This window comes from Garra rufa, chromosome 22 (genome assembly GCF_049309525.1).
Source record: "Garra rufa chromosome 22, GarRuf1.0, whole genome shotgun sequence".
Lineage (NCBI taxonomy): Eukaryota > Metazoa > Chordata > Actinopteri > Cypriniformes > Cyprinidae > Garra > Garra rufa.
Window position 1 is genome coordinate 16,110,493 of NC_133382.1, and position 14,980 is coordinate 16,125,472.

The 14,980-nt window shown below is 35.3% G+C and overlaps 1 protein-coding gene across 1 annotated transcript in view; it reads left to right on the forward strand.

Annotated features, from left to right (window-relative positions):
- Nucleotides 1-14,980, forward strand: part of shisa9a (shisa family member 9a) — a 54,565-nt gene that overhangs the window by 33,319 nt on the left and 6,266 nt on the right. The window contains exon 3 of the mRNA XM_073828342.1: nt 3,193-3,318. Coding sequence (XP_073684443.1) covers nt 3,193-3,318 — 126 coding nt within the window. The remainder of the gene's footprint in view (nt 1-3,192; nt 3,319-14,980) is intronic.

The following is a 14,980-nucleotide window of genomic DNA, read 5'->3' on the forward strand; positions in this document are numbered from 1 at the left end:
TTTTAGTTTTGAATCGGTTGCAACAATCAGGATAAGCATAAGTAATTACCATTTTGAGTAGCCGTCGTACCCACAATCTCTCTGTGTAAACAATGAGTGACATATACGTGCGACAGATCGCTTCCGCGCATGTGTTTACTATGCCAGAGCACATTGCCGACTGTTGTGAATGTACTCAGGAGAGTTGGACACTGCGGTGGATCAGAGGTAAAAAAAAATTATATAAATACTGTTCAGTTTCTTGCACAAGTCGATTGTTTCATGTGTTAAGGCCTCAATGTATCGCCACGAGCCGCAGGGTTTAATTAGGTTTTGTCTGTGTATGTTTTATTTTATCTCAAAGCCGTGACTGCCATTATATGACTGACAGACTGCAACAGTTTGAGTTAAAAATCTTCGTTTGTGTTCTACTGAAGAAACAAAGTCATCTACATCTTGGATGCCCTGAGGGTAAGCAGATAAACATCAAATTTTCATTTTTTTGTGAACTATCCATTTAATAATGTCTTATTGAACTTTTCCCTTTGTTAGATCAAATATTAACAGCAGCAGTGTTCCATTAAGACTTCCATTAGGCACACACAAACACATAGACACAATTCTATATACAATCAAACCAATATTTATTTAGACACCTTTAACGTTTCTCACATTATTATAGTTTATTTGCTATATTTTAGAAAATGGTAATAAAATATGACAAGAACTAAACTAAAGAACTAAACTAAACTGTGTCAGAACAAATTAATCTTGATAATGTCTGACTTTGATAGAAAGTTATGTAATGGATTACAATCAACCAAAAATTTATAGAACTGTTGCACAACTATCATTACTTTGTTGACCAGTTACCAAGCATTGCTTAATTTTGTTCAGTCTGTGGTGTAAAAAGGTCACATAAGCAATTAAAGAAAAAACATTTAAGCAAAACATGCTCTGGTCAATTTTACTGGTAGTCCACTGAATGAAGAATTTTGGGGTATAATATCACAGTTTACTTTATTTTGCTATCCTCACTTACATAAATGAACTATAATGTCCTGCATCCACTAGTAATAAACTATTAAAAAATTATATCTTGTGTCTAGTAACTTCAGACCACTCATTTGCGTACCAACATGGTTGAGAGCCGTTTTAGATTGACCAAATGTATAAGATTTACATTCAAACTGACATTATGGTTTCACAGCAAGATGCAAAACTCAAATCTTATTCACTGATTCACTTCACTCTGTAGCGCTAAACCTGGCAGTGCATATTCTTACTTGCTGACAACCCGCCAAAATAAAAGCTTGCTGATTTTAGTTTTAAAAATAGTGCAAAATTAATATAAAAAAAAATAAATAAATAAAAAAGGAGTGGAAAAAGACCCTGGACCACAAAACCATAAGGGTCATAAAGGTAAATTTCAAGATTTATTGAGATTTATACATAATCTGAAAGCTAAACAAGCTTTCCATTAATGTGTGGTTTGTTAGGATATGACAATATTTGGCTGAGATACAACTATTTGAAAATCTGAAATCTGAGGGTGCAAAAAAGCTAAATATTGAGAAAATTCTTAGCAATGCATATTACTAACCAAAAATTACGTTTTTATATATTTACGGTCAGAAATTTACAAAATATCTTCATGGAACACAATCTTTACTTAATATCCAAATGATTTTTGCCATAAAAGAAATATCGATCATTTTGACCCATACAGTATATTTTGTAATTATATTTAATGGGTAACAATTTGCACTGTGAGCACCAAAAGTAAATCTCCAGGTGCTTTCATGAGAACCAGACTGAAAAACTTGGAAATATGTTACATATAAATGAATGAAAATATGAATTTTTTAGAAAAATTAAAGAACAGTTTAAAAAAAAAAACTGAATATGTAATTACAGAGTCCGAACAAAAGTTTAAAGCTATCTGTCTTTTAAAACTAGATTAAAAGAATTATAAATAATTTCAAGGGCACAAAAAGTTCCAATAACTGAAGTGTCGCCCATGTACACAACCGTTCAAAAGTTTAGGCTTTCTTTCATGATTTTGAAAGAAGTCTCTTAAGCTCACCAAGGCTAAATTTCTTTAATACAGTAAATATTTTCTATTATAAAATATTAAATATTTTACAATGTAATGTTTTCCTGTGATGGCAAAGCTGAATATTCAGCAGCTGTTGCTCCAGTTTTTAGTGTCACACAATCCTTTAGAAATAATTCGAACATGCTGGTTTGCTTTTATTAATGTTGAAAACAGTTGTTCTTCTTAATATTTTTGTGAAAACCATGATAAATTGTTTACATCCTTTCTGAATAAAAGTATTCATTTTATTCCAAAAATTTTACTGAGCTCAAACTTTTGAACAGTAGCGAACATAAGTCAAGGTTTTCATTTGAAGTTTGCACAGTGTGAGTTTGTGCTCTCAAAGCGTTCAGTATCTGTTTCCCCGAGTCATCTAATTTTGAACATTACGTAACTGAAAATAACGATGTGCTATTAGCAAATAAATAATATTTTCCACACGCTTTAGCAAAACAAAGCAAAATAAGCTGTTGTTATTTGACAAAAACATTAGAGAAAACAAGCACACTAAGCGCTAATGCGTGTACAGTAGTTTATAGTGTTTTTCTAAAGCTCTGTTGAGCAGTAATCTGTGCGATGTCTGCTGTGGTATGACTCACTGCGCGGCGCTCAGTACAGACGTGTGTCAGCAACCCTGCTGCAGGGCTAAGTGATTAATTAGTCACAACAGGAGCTCTGCGCTGACAGCTCTGCCACGCAGGTTACACCTCTTTGATCGTCATTCACCGCTGACAATTCATCTCTATGAACCAGAGGAAGTCAAGGGAGGAAATCAATGAGACCGGTTGTATATACATACCATCGCTTATGCTTTGACTGTCACATCACAGGAGGCAGATTGGACTGGGTTGTGACACTAGCCGCGCACACGCATCAAACACCTCGTTATTGAATCCATTCAGTCTGATTCCTTTTTCGTCTATCTGCGACCTACTGTATGTAAAGAAAGTTTTAGAGCCCTTAGGAGTCTGTTTCTCTTTAGTTATTAGTGGCAACTAAATCGTGACGTTAGTCAGCAGTAAGCGAGACATATTAGCTGGGATGACTAATAAAATGCTGTGAATTAAGACAAAATAATGATGCAACCCTTTAACAATATTTTGTTTTGTTTGCAGAAGGCGGCCAGATAAACAACATGATGCAAACGCACCCATATCCAGCCCTCAGCCAGCTGTCCCATGTCTATGAGCAACAGCAATCGGCAAAGGAGCTCAACAAATACGCCTCACTGAAGGCTGTGGGTAAGGATCATTTTTAGCATGTCAGTGTTATGCTCTCGTGTGGATCTTTCCTGTGCAAAACTCATAAATTATTCCTCTTATTGAACATAGCATTTACCACAGAATATTTTGCAAATGATTAATGAATCCCAGAATAAGAGGATTTGAGAGCTGTTTTATCACTGGATCTTGTTCTTCATTCCAGTCGGCTTACATTATTCAATTGCAAGTTTAGCAAAACTCTCTCTTTCTCTCTTTATGGATATATACAGTTGTGTTCAAAATAATAGCATTCCAGCATCACTAACCAGATCAATCACTGTGTTTGGTGGAAATGATATTTCTACATGGCAAAAACTTCACTTAGTAGTTGTACTAGAGTAGTTGTACTATAGAAAACTAACAGACCCAACAGTCATGATATGCATGCTGCTGATTCCGTGTAATTGAATCATTATTTGAAAAGGGCATGTTTAAAACAATAGCAGTGTGGAGTTTAGTTAGAGAGGTGAATCATTCTGTGAAAAAAACTGGTGTCAAACAAGTTGCCCTAATTTAAGGATGAAGGCAACAAATGTTGTACTGTGCATTTCTCTCTGAAAATCTCTGTAAAATGGTTGTTACAGACATTGTTCAGAAGAACAGCGTACTTTGATTAAAAAGTTGATAAGAGAGGACAAAAACATATTAAGAAGTGCAGAAAATGATATCAGATGTTTTAAAATGGCAACCAAAACCAGAAAGGCGTAGAAGAAAACTAACAGCTACCATTCGATTAAAGTCTTAATTTACCTGTACAGTGCCTTGCAAAAGTATTTGCAAATTTTACAAATGTATTAAAAATAAAACACTGAAATAAGTACATTGCATAAGTATTCATACTCAGTACATAGTTGAAGCACCTTTACAGCCTCAAGTCTTTTTGGGTATGATGTGACAAGCTTTGCACATCTGCATTTGGCAATTATCTGCCATTCTTTGCCTCACCTTTTCACCTCTCAAGCTCTGTCAGACATTTTCTAGAGTCCAAGTTGTTCCAATTGTCTTCCATTATGGATAATGGAGGCTACATGCTTCTGTGAACCTTCAATGCAGCAGTTTTTTTTTCTGAACTCTTCCCTTGATCATTGCCTTAACGCAAGTCTGTCACTGAGCTCTACAGGCAGTTATCTTGACCTCAGGACTTGGTTTTTGCTCTGATATGCATTCTCAGCTGTTAGACCTTTTCTTAGAGGTGTGTGCCTTTCTAAATCATACTCATTCAAATGAATTTGCCACAGTTTAACTCCACTCGAAGTGTAGTAACATCTAGAAGCAATATGAATGCTCCTGAGCTAAATTTCGAGTGTCCCGGAAAAGGGTATGAATACTTATGCAATGGGATCTTTTCAGTTTTTTATTTTTAATAAATTTGCACAAATGTTAAAAACATATTTTTTGCTTTGCCATTATGGAGTAGGGAGTGTAGATTGATGTGGGAAAAAAGTAATTTAAAGTAGTTTAAAGGGGTCCTATTATGCTCTTTTACAAAGTCTTTATTTTGTTTTGGGGGTGTACTTGAACATGCTCTCATGCTTGGTGGTTCAAAAAATGCATAATTTACATTATTACAATAGCTTTCTCCCCAGGCTGGCACAAATGGCTCGATTAGTTCCGGGTTCCGCCTTCAGAAAAACCAAATGTATTGTGATTGGTCAGAAGTCCCACTGTGTTGCGATTGGCAAACAGCGTAGACCGCGTTCCGCCCTGCTGCACTCCTTCCCAAAGCAGCAAACTAGATAAAAGTGATTCTTACGTTTTAAATGTGGATATTTTTCGTACAAAAACACATCGGATCACTAAAGGAGGCTTTTACCGACCGCCCCGGAGCCATGTGAGGCACATTTTTTATTATGGATCGACTTGTTTTGGACTGATGGAGAGAAACACTCATCTATACTGTTTAGTTCTAAAGCTTGGGAGAGCTAGGATTAATTTTAATGTAACTCGGATTGCATTCGTCTGAAAGAAGGAAGTCATATACACCTATGATGCATGAAAGGTGAGTTAATAAAACGCTACAGTATTGTTGGTCCTATCGTCAGCCTGCGAGATCGCCGATACATGATATTATCATTATTGTGCTAATGTATTTATTATTTACATGCCCGAAACCATAATGCTAGTGAATATACACTGTATGATGAATAAATGTCTTACCGCACACTGCATGTCTACGGCACGGCTTCAACGCGTGCACGGATGATCACTAGTTAATGTTCGTGTTTACATCAGCCGCGGATCTGCGTGTGTTTGAAACCTCTAAACCGCACGTCAATGGCGCGGCTCCAGCATGGATTCCGGAGCAGTTCGTGGACTCTTTAGTTAAAGCTGAGACGACCTGCGGCTCGCTGAAGCATCCCAGAAGCGGCTGTCCAGGCTAAAGTTAGGCAAATCCCCAACCCGTTAACGAATTAAATTTCTCTAGGTGGGGTACCGCATTGTGACATCATTGCATGCGGAAAACAAATGCTGTAGTCCAAATGAGCCGTTCGTTGTAGTTCTTGAAACGGGAAATTTTAAAAACTAAATATCTCCCTTTGGAGTGGGCTTTGAGATTTGTAACTTTGTAGATGTTTTTTATGCCCAAACATACACACCACACACTGGCTAAAGTTCAAAAAGTGAAAAAGCATAATAGCACCCCTTTAACATAAGGCAGCAACATAACAAAATGTGAAAAAAGTGAAGGGGTGTGAATAATTTTGCAAGGCACTTTAAGTACTGTAACAATGAGAAGACTCCAATGTGAAGCCGAGCTATCAGCAAGAAGCCTCTGCAAAGTCCCATTTTTGAAATAACGACAGGTGCTGAAGAGGTTACAATTTGCCAAAGAACACACTGACTGGCCTAAAGAGAAATGGCACAATATTTTGTGGACTGACGAAAACAAGATTGTTCTTTTTGGGTTCAGGGGCCACAGACAGTTTGTCAGGTGACCCCCAAACACTGAATTCAAGCCACAGTACACTGTGAAGACAGTAAAGCATAGTGACGCAAGCATCAAGCATCAATTCCCATACTATGGTCTATTTCTCACATTCCAGGGATTGCGGATCAGTTTGAGTACATCAAAATACTCAAAAAGGTCATGTTGCCTTATACTGAAGAGGAAATGCCATTGGAGTGGGTGTTTCAACAAGACAATGACCCCTTAACACACTAGTAATGAGCAGCATCTTGGTTCCAGACCAACAAAATTAATGTTATGGAGTGGCTAGCTCAATCCCCGGACCTTAATACCACAGAAAACTTGTGGGGTGACATCGTAAATGCTGTTTCTGAGGCAAAACCGAGAAATGCAGGGGAATTGTGGTGTGTAGTACAATCGTTCTGGCCTGGAATACCTGTTCATAGGTGCCAGAAGTTGATCGACTCCGTGCAACATGGATGTGAAGCAGTTCTGGTTATACAACTAAATAAAAGTTCAGTGATTCACGATAAAACTAAATCTACAAGATTTTTTCAGTTTAAACAGTAAATGACTTTGTAAAGAAAAATGCAGACACTGCTATTTTTTTGAACAGCCTATTATTTATTTTTCTTCATTTTCAGTAAAGTAATGACAAATTTGATCAATTTTTCTTCATGTTTTGATTTAGAATAGAGTTTGCAGTGTTCCCAATGTATTTGTGTTTATTGAAATAAAAGTTATTATAATGATTTTGAGCCTTACTCACTTTTTTAGACACACTGCTATTATTTTGAACACAACTGTATGTACCAGGGGTGTTTTCTCAAGGGGAGGCAGTGTCTCCTGAATATATTGTATAAGAAAAAATTTGTAGTACAAAAATAAAACAACACTAACATTACAAAATATAACATTAAAACCAACTGTGACACCAGCAGGTAAAGTTACAGCCGGAGTCCGCGTCTTTCTCACGTCCCCTAAGCCCATTGAGTTTTAAAAGACACCCTGAAGCCTGCGGTGGGTTTATTGAGTGAGTTAATGAATGGGGAAAGTCACGTTAGAGGAGGCAATGCCTCAATTGCAATATGATTGGATTTGGCTGGTTATGTTCGGCTGCAATTGGTTTTTGCAATTTCCTGCCTCTTGGGTTTGTGCACGTTCTGCATTCGTGAATCAGTCTGAATGAATAATATAATAGGGTTAATAGGAAGACTAATTTTAAAAAGTAAGTAAACAACTCACACACTTAGATAAACACTTTGTTAAGTCAAAATAAGACTTAAAATAAGAAATAGCATGAAAACATGATCTGTGGGAGTTTTTAGTGAGTAATCAGCTTGGTGAAATTTGAAGTAAATCTTTGTGTCTGTGACCAATATTTACGAGGTTTGATGACTGATGACCCGAAAAAGTAAAAAGAGAAAAAAAAAGGTGAAAAGTTAACTATTACAAAAAAAATGTATTTCAGGAATATATGGCCTCTTGGTCCATAGTTCCACAAAATCATAATGACATGGCAGATAGTCTTTTCTTCATTCCATGATATATATAGAATGCCAATCTCCATGCATACCCCGAATCACAAACACTTGACACATCAATACAAACATCAGCAACAAGAACCAGATCACCTAAATATTTCTTATGCAGATCCAAATACTCATGCTTCTCATCACAGAAATGTTTTATGTTAACTTACAATAACTACAGATTCTCTCTGCTACTGGTGTATTACTCCATCTGCCTGTTTCTATTGACTGGAAAAACAAAGAACAATTAAAGCTGCAAGCAGCGATGACCGGGCCCTCGCCGTCTGTGCAGTCGCCATCCCGATAGCATCAGGAAAACGGTGCCCAGTTGGCACATGCATTCACAGTAACCCTTTGGACTAACCCTTACTGTCTCTCCTCCTGCAGAGCAGAGTGAGATCAGATATGTTTTTTTTTTTTTTTTTCATTCGTGGAGTTTTGTATAATTATGAAATGAACTGTGTTTGATCAGAATGAATAGTTATTTGTATGAAAAAAGTTTCAAAGAGTTAGGATGCTGCACTTTAAATATATAATAAATCATTGAAAATTGAAAATGGAAAATGAAATTTTAAGCACGCTATCTGCCTTAAATATCACAGGAAACAAATATTTTAATGTATTTTTTATTTTTATTTATTTGCCATGGCAACAGCATTTGATGCATCTGGGCTTTTACATTATTCTGATGAAGTTTGAAGAAAATCGAGTACAAATATATTGTTCGATGTTTGTTCGTGTTTGTTAGTTCATTAGCCATTGTTAACAAAAGAGACCCTATTTTAAATAGTTACCATGTTTTATGGTCTACAAGCATTTTTAAATATTATTTTAATAATCTATAAGCATCTGTGAAATAATTATAAACAAATATATTAAAAATAAATACATATTAACTTAGTTGATTTTTTGTTTGGCCTTTTTGTATTTGTTTCTCATTCTAATTAAGTGAACTGAGCATTATAGTGTCATACTTATAAGATTGTTTGTTCTACCAGTGAGAGTGTATATATATGTATTTAAATCATATAATTTTCCCTTAAAAGATAAAAAAAAGATTTTAATGCTCTTTAAGCACCTATACAAAATAATTATGTAAAAGTACACTGACAGTACAGTCTATATCAACTGATTCTATGGATTATTGTCATTCTTATACACTGACAATGAGCTAAATAGCATTAGAGGTCAAACGATTCCTTATCTTATGAGGACCTCTAGTGTTCATCCCTGGTATTAGAGCTTTAATTTGACAAATTTAAATGACACTTTTAATGTTTTTGGGGCCTCTGAGCATGATAACATTTTGAAACTACACGTATATCCTAAGGATTTCTTGTTCTTTATATGTAAAAAGTTTTGATGAGTTAGAATAATGCAATTTAAAGATAAATGAAAATATCTCTTCATCTTTTTTATTGTTACTTTCATAAATCACCACATCAACACCGTTCAAGATATCCCAAAGCCGTTCACAATATAGGGAACATTTTCCCAATATTCTGATGATGATGATAAGAACATGTAATTCATGATGATAACAAAATGTTATTATTGCTTGCTTTACGTCCACCACTTCTGCTTAAATGTCATTGTTACCTATCTGTACAATTTTTGTGTGGATATTGCTTTGCTGGTGACTCCTGTTATAAGACATCACTCTTAAGCACTACATAACTAAGAATCAATAAGGAAGACGGTGCCCAGTTGGCACATGCATTCACAGTAACCCTCTGCTAGTTTGGATTTTAAGTTTACAGAATTGAAAGGGTTAGACTTTAAAATCAACACACAGACACATACACACAAAATATAAAATGTTGCCATCCAGTTTCATTTGTTAACATTAACTATATTAGTTAACATGACCAATAAATAAATAGCATTTATTAATGTTAATTAATATTAAGCTAAAAAAAAGTATTTATATATAGTTTATGTACTGTGAATTAACATGAACACAGTTAATGTGGGTGTACAGCAATACACAATAAAGTGCTCTATAAACGCTTCATTCCTTCAAAATATCTTTAAAAATCAAGTTGAGTATTTTAATGGGGCGATATATATATATAACTGATCTTAAAATGATGGTTTTCAGATGTTTTGAACAGATAACAGCAAAGTTTTTGTTGTCAAAGTTTGTCTTGAAATTTTTAATTATTATAATTTTATATTTAATAAATAACACTATGAAAATATTGTCTACAATGAAGATAAATCACTCATGCTTAAAAGTATTTTTCTTAATCTTTTGCTATGTGACTGAATAGGACAAGTTCATGGTATAGTTCAGTAAAAAATAAATAAAAAACAACAACTGCAAAATACAAACAATGAAAGACTTAATGACCCTTTATATTTTCTCAAAATATCAGACACTCAAAGATCAGACATATTTATGTAATTAAAGTACATATATGTGCATTTCTAACTCAAAGATGGTCTGTAGCATGGCTCTCTACTCTGTCACCCTCTCTGCCTCTCACCCCTCCCCCCTGCAATAATGAGCTTCTCTCAGCCTGACTGAACGCACATACATACAGTAGAGACATTCACCCAGAGTGACAGCAGGTTTCTGATTTCGTTTTTTAATTTTCATTAATTCATTGAAGCTTGTAGAAAATTTATATTAACACCACTTGCTCAGAATGATTAGATCTCTGTGTGAAAAAAGTTGTAAAGAGTTTGGATGCTGCACTTTAAAGATATAAATAAAATGACGGTTATGTTTTTTACTACATCTTTAAAAAATTACCATGTCAACACCATTCAAGATATCCAAAATCCGCTCGCAATTTAACATCTTCAGAATCTTCTCTTCATGTTAAAAAAGTTTGGTGTGAATACCTTGTTATTCTTAGAAGGAGTGTGAATTTGTTTACAGCCTGATTTTTCCAAAAATCCACATTCAAATCAAAATAGCCGGCTTCCTGTTGGTCTTAGCTAATGAGTTTGATTTAGAAAGTTGTCCAGATTGATGAGAACAATATATGTACAGAGTTTGGTGACTGTAGGAAAAACTAACCCCCCAACTTTTGTCAAAAGATGGCGCTATAGAGTGCCTGCTCCACGCCCATTTATGACCTTTTGCCAGTGTCTAACTATCATTAATATTGATGTGTGTGTTGAGTTTCATGAAATTCTAAACATGTTATCTGCTTCGAAAAGACAGGAATCTAATTTTAAAGTTTAACACGTTGCCATGGCAACAGCATTTGATTTATCATCGTACCCTTTACATATTCTTATCGGCCGTGTTTTGACATTATTTTGATGAAGTTTGAAGAAAATCAAGTAAAATTAAGAGGCTGATTTCAACGCATTTTGAAAATGACACGCTTCCTGCTACCAGTTGGTGGCGCTATAACTTTGACTCATAATAGTCACATTTATGGAATCGGCATCATACAACGAACAATCTGGTGAAGTTTCATCAGAATCAGGCAATGTGTGCAACAGTTATTAGACACTTCCTGTTTCTCATTTCTCGCCATAACTTTGTCGCCTTGCCACGGCCAAACCGTTCGAGATATCAAAAATCCCCTCGCAATTTAGCGTCCCCAATGTCTTGAGATCATGCTGACCGAGTTTGGTGACAATCGTATGGAAATCCTGGGAGGAGTACGTTAAATTCCAGAGCATGCGCTTTTTAAACAGCCCTAAATATCTCACTTCCTGTTGCGTTAAGAAAATGACATAGAGTACAAAAGTTGTTCAGCTCAATGAGTTCTATATGTGTACCGAGTTTCATATGTGTACGTTCAAGTATGTGTGCGATATGGCCCTAAAAATTCCAGGGGGCGCTGTAGAGTCCCCTTGCCACGCCCCGGTACCAGCCTCTGTGACGTCCTGATGGCCGCAGATTCCGACATGTGTGCAAATTTTCAAGAGTTTTTGAGCATGTTAAGACCCCCTTAAGTGCCCGGAAGGTTAACAAAAAAAAAAAAAAAAAATAATAAGAATCCTTAGGAAAACAAGAGGGCCTTCGCCCTTTTGGGCTCGGGCCCTAATGATCGTACCAGTTGCATTCTATACACATACTCAATAGCTCTCTTGTACTAACAAAGATGCGTATTTTGAATATATATGTAACTTATTATTTTCCAAAACCGACACCATGCCTCATGTGCTTTTTCTTTTAATAGTTGGTTAAGAATAGCTGTGAATATTCTTATATCACCTACTCTTTGAGCCTCCCAGAAACTAGAAAAAAATACAGAAAAATACAGAAAAACTCTAATACAAGTAACCAATATTTTTCTACCTACTTCATCTAATTGAAAAAGCATATTATAACATTTTATAACAATGGTTAGACATAGACATTGATTTTATCCAGTACATGATATTGCATACTAATAGTACACTGTGTCTACTGAGTATGTATGTGCAGGGGCGCCGCTCGCAATTTTGGGCCCTATGACAAAATATGAGGTTGGGCCCCCCCTACCACACCAAAGCAGATCTCTGGGGGCCCCCAAAAGGCGTGGGCCCTTAGAATTGTCCTAACTTTCCCCCCCTTAGCGGCGCCCCTGTGTATGTGTATATTGCACATTTTCATCTGTATAAACCTAGGTATTTAACTGTCTATATGTAAATTGTCTCTGCACTGTCTGGAGCACGCTCCCAAGAATTTCACTCACCTGGGCACAGATGCTGTGGTAATGAGACAATAAAAGTGGTCTGATTTGATTAATCAAATCAATGAATTAATTAATCCTACACACAAGAGCGTTTTAAGGATGAATGTCTTGAAATACAACATCTGAACAACTTTAGTAACGGACACAACACCTCGGGTGTGCATAATTTTCTAATAATTCAACAGCCTGTTGTCAGTTATTCCCTACTGGTTTAATTCATAAAAATAATGCCATGGTTTAACTATGATATGTTGCTACTGTTGTTTCTCCAACTGTTCACTCAAGGAATTCTATGTGACATGATACTTGAAGAGAGTCTTACTAATGCTTGTTATTTATACTGTGAGGTAATTTCAAGCTTCCTTCCTGCCCCTACCAATTGTTCTAATTTCACCTCATCATGAATGACATATACCATAAGAGATCATCGAACAGAGAAAAACTGAACCTCTGGTGACATAGTTCTTTTTTCTTTTTTAATTGCCTCCTCTGTGAAAATTCCCAAAGGTACAGAATTGTTAGAGCTGATAAGTCCCAATTCTGCAAATCAATACGTTTCTATCAGTCCACAAATACATCTCTAAGGTCACAGAATTGGATTTCCACCCGACAGAGAAGCAAAGCTTCTAATAAAGGCCTGTACCAGAATATCCTCCCACCAAAACCCTTTGAGATCCTGATGGCACTAACTCCACACGTGGAGTCGCGGAGTTGCGAGCCGATAGATATTTGAACTCTGTCTGGGGGCACTAGTTACAAAACCACGATTCATCTTGATTATGGCTCTTGAGGATGTGCACTGTTGAGCACTGTAATTGATTCAGCCGTCTGTTGTGATGATCCGTGTATCTGATACGGAGAGCGGCGCAACGGTGGAAAAATGTCCACTGTGCATGACGTCTTCGTCTTCTCCCACAGGGGCAGACGAGCGATAAATAAGATTTATTATCACATCGCAGACCAAACTCATTTTAAGCGTGAAAAGTTTATCTCCAAGGTCGTCAAAGCAGCCGACCATTAAAAGCAGACTGAGGAAGTCACACTAGGATGCCTGGTACTCTAAGAGTAATGATTCCCATATAAACATGAATCACCTGGTAAAAAGACACATCGCCCAAAGGAACGTGACAGGCTGAACTTAAACTGACCACAGACTGAAACCTTAACTGCTTGTGTGCTAAACTCATGCATTTAGTTGCTAATATTTCTGTATTTCTGTAGGGAAAGTGGATCACTGACTTTACTAGTGCAATGTGGACCAGCTGTTTTCAGCTGGAAGATAATGCAATATGTTGTAAATATTGTTAAAGTTGGCATAAAATGAAAATTCACACAAAAATGCATATGTTATTTATTTTTTGTTTACATTTACATTTAGCAGACACTTTTATCCAAAGTGACTTGCAAATGAGGACAATAGAAGAAATCAAACCAACAAAAGAGCAACAATATGTAAGTGCGGTGACAAGTCCCAGTTAGTCTAAAACAGTTTTTTATAGTAAACAAAAAGAAAACAAGCAGATAGAATAGAAAAAGAATAGAGAATGCTAGTGTCAGAGGGTCAGGTTTTTTAGAATAAATATAAAACATGATAGAAAAAAAAGAACAGAAAACATGAGTGCTAGAGGGTCATTTTCTATTAAAAATAAAAATGAAATAAAGTAGCTGGAATAGAAAAAGAATAAAGAATGCTAGTATTAGAGGGACACGTTTTTTGAAAAGAAAACAAGTAGATACAATAGAAAAGAACTGAAAACTAGTGCTAGAGGGTCATTTTTTATTAAAAATAAAAAAACAAGTAGAAAAGAAAAAGAATAGAGAATGCTAGTGTTACAGGGGCAAGTTTTTTTAGAATAAATAAAAAGAAGACAAGTAGATAGAATAGAAAAAGAATAGAAAAGGCTAGTGCTAGAGGGTCATTTTAATTAAATATTAAAAAAGAAAACAAGTAGATAGAATAGAAAAAATGGAGAATGCTAGTATTAGAGGGTCAGTTTTTTTTAGAATATATAAAAAGAAAAGTACATAAAATAGAAAAAGTACAATGCTGGTGCTGGAAAAAAAAGAAAAATTAAAGAAAACAAGTAGATAGAATAGAAAAAGAGAATTCTAATGTCAGAGGGTTGAAATTTTTTGTTTTAATTAAAATAATAAATAATAGAAAACAAGTTTCTTAAAGATGGCTTAAGACTCAGCTGTTCGGATCAAATTGGGTAAATCATTCCACCATCAGGGAACAACGGGAAAAAAAATGCATGGATAAATCTTTTGAGCTCCTAGTTTGTCATCAAAATGTCATAATTTCATATTCCATTAAAGACCCTGCTATATACCCAATACTATATAATCTATATACTACATAATCATGAAACACTTTCTCAAATTTGACCAACCAATCCATCCATTCAACAAATGACAGATAATTTATTAATTGATCATTATTAATTGATCATTTATTTTTTCAAGAATAAATTTTTAATTTTTATTATATTCATGATTTTTTTTGTTATTATGATTTATAATACATGAACATATACATAAAACTAATACATAAA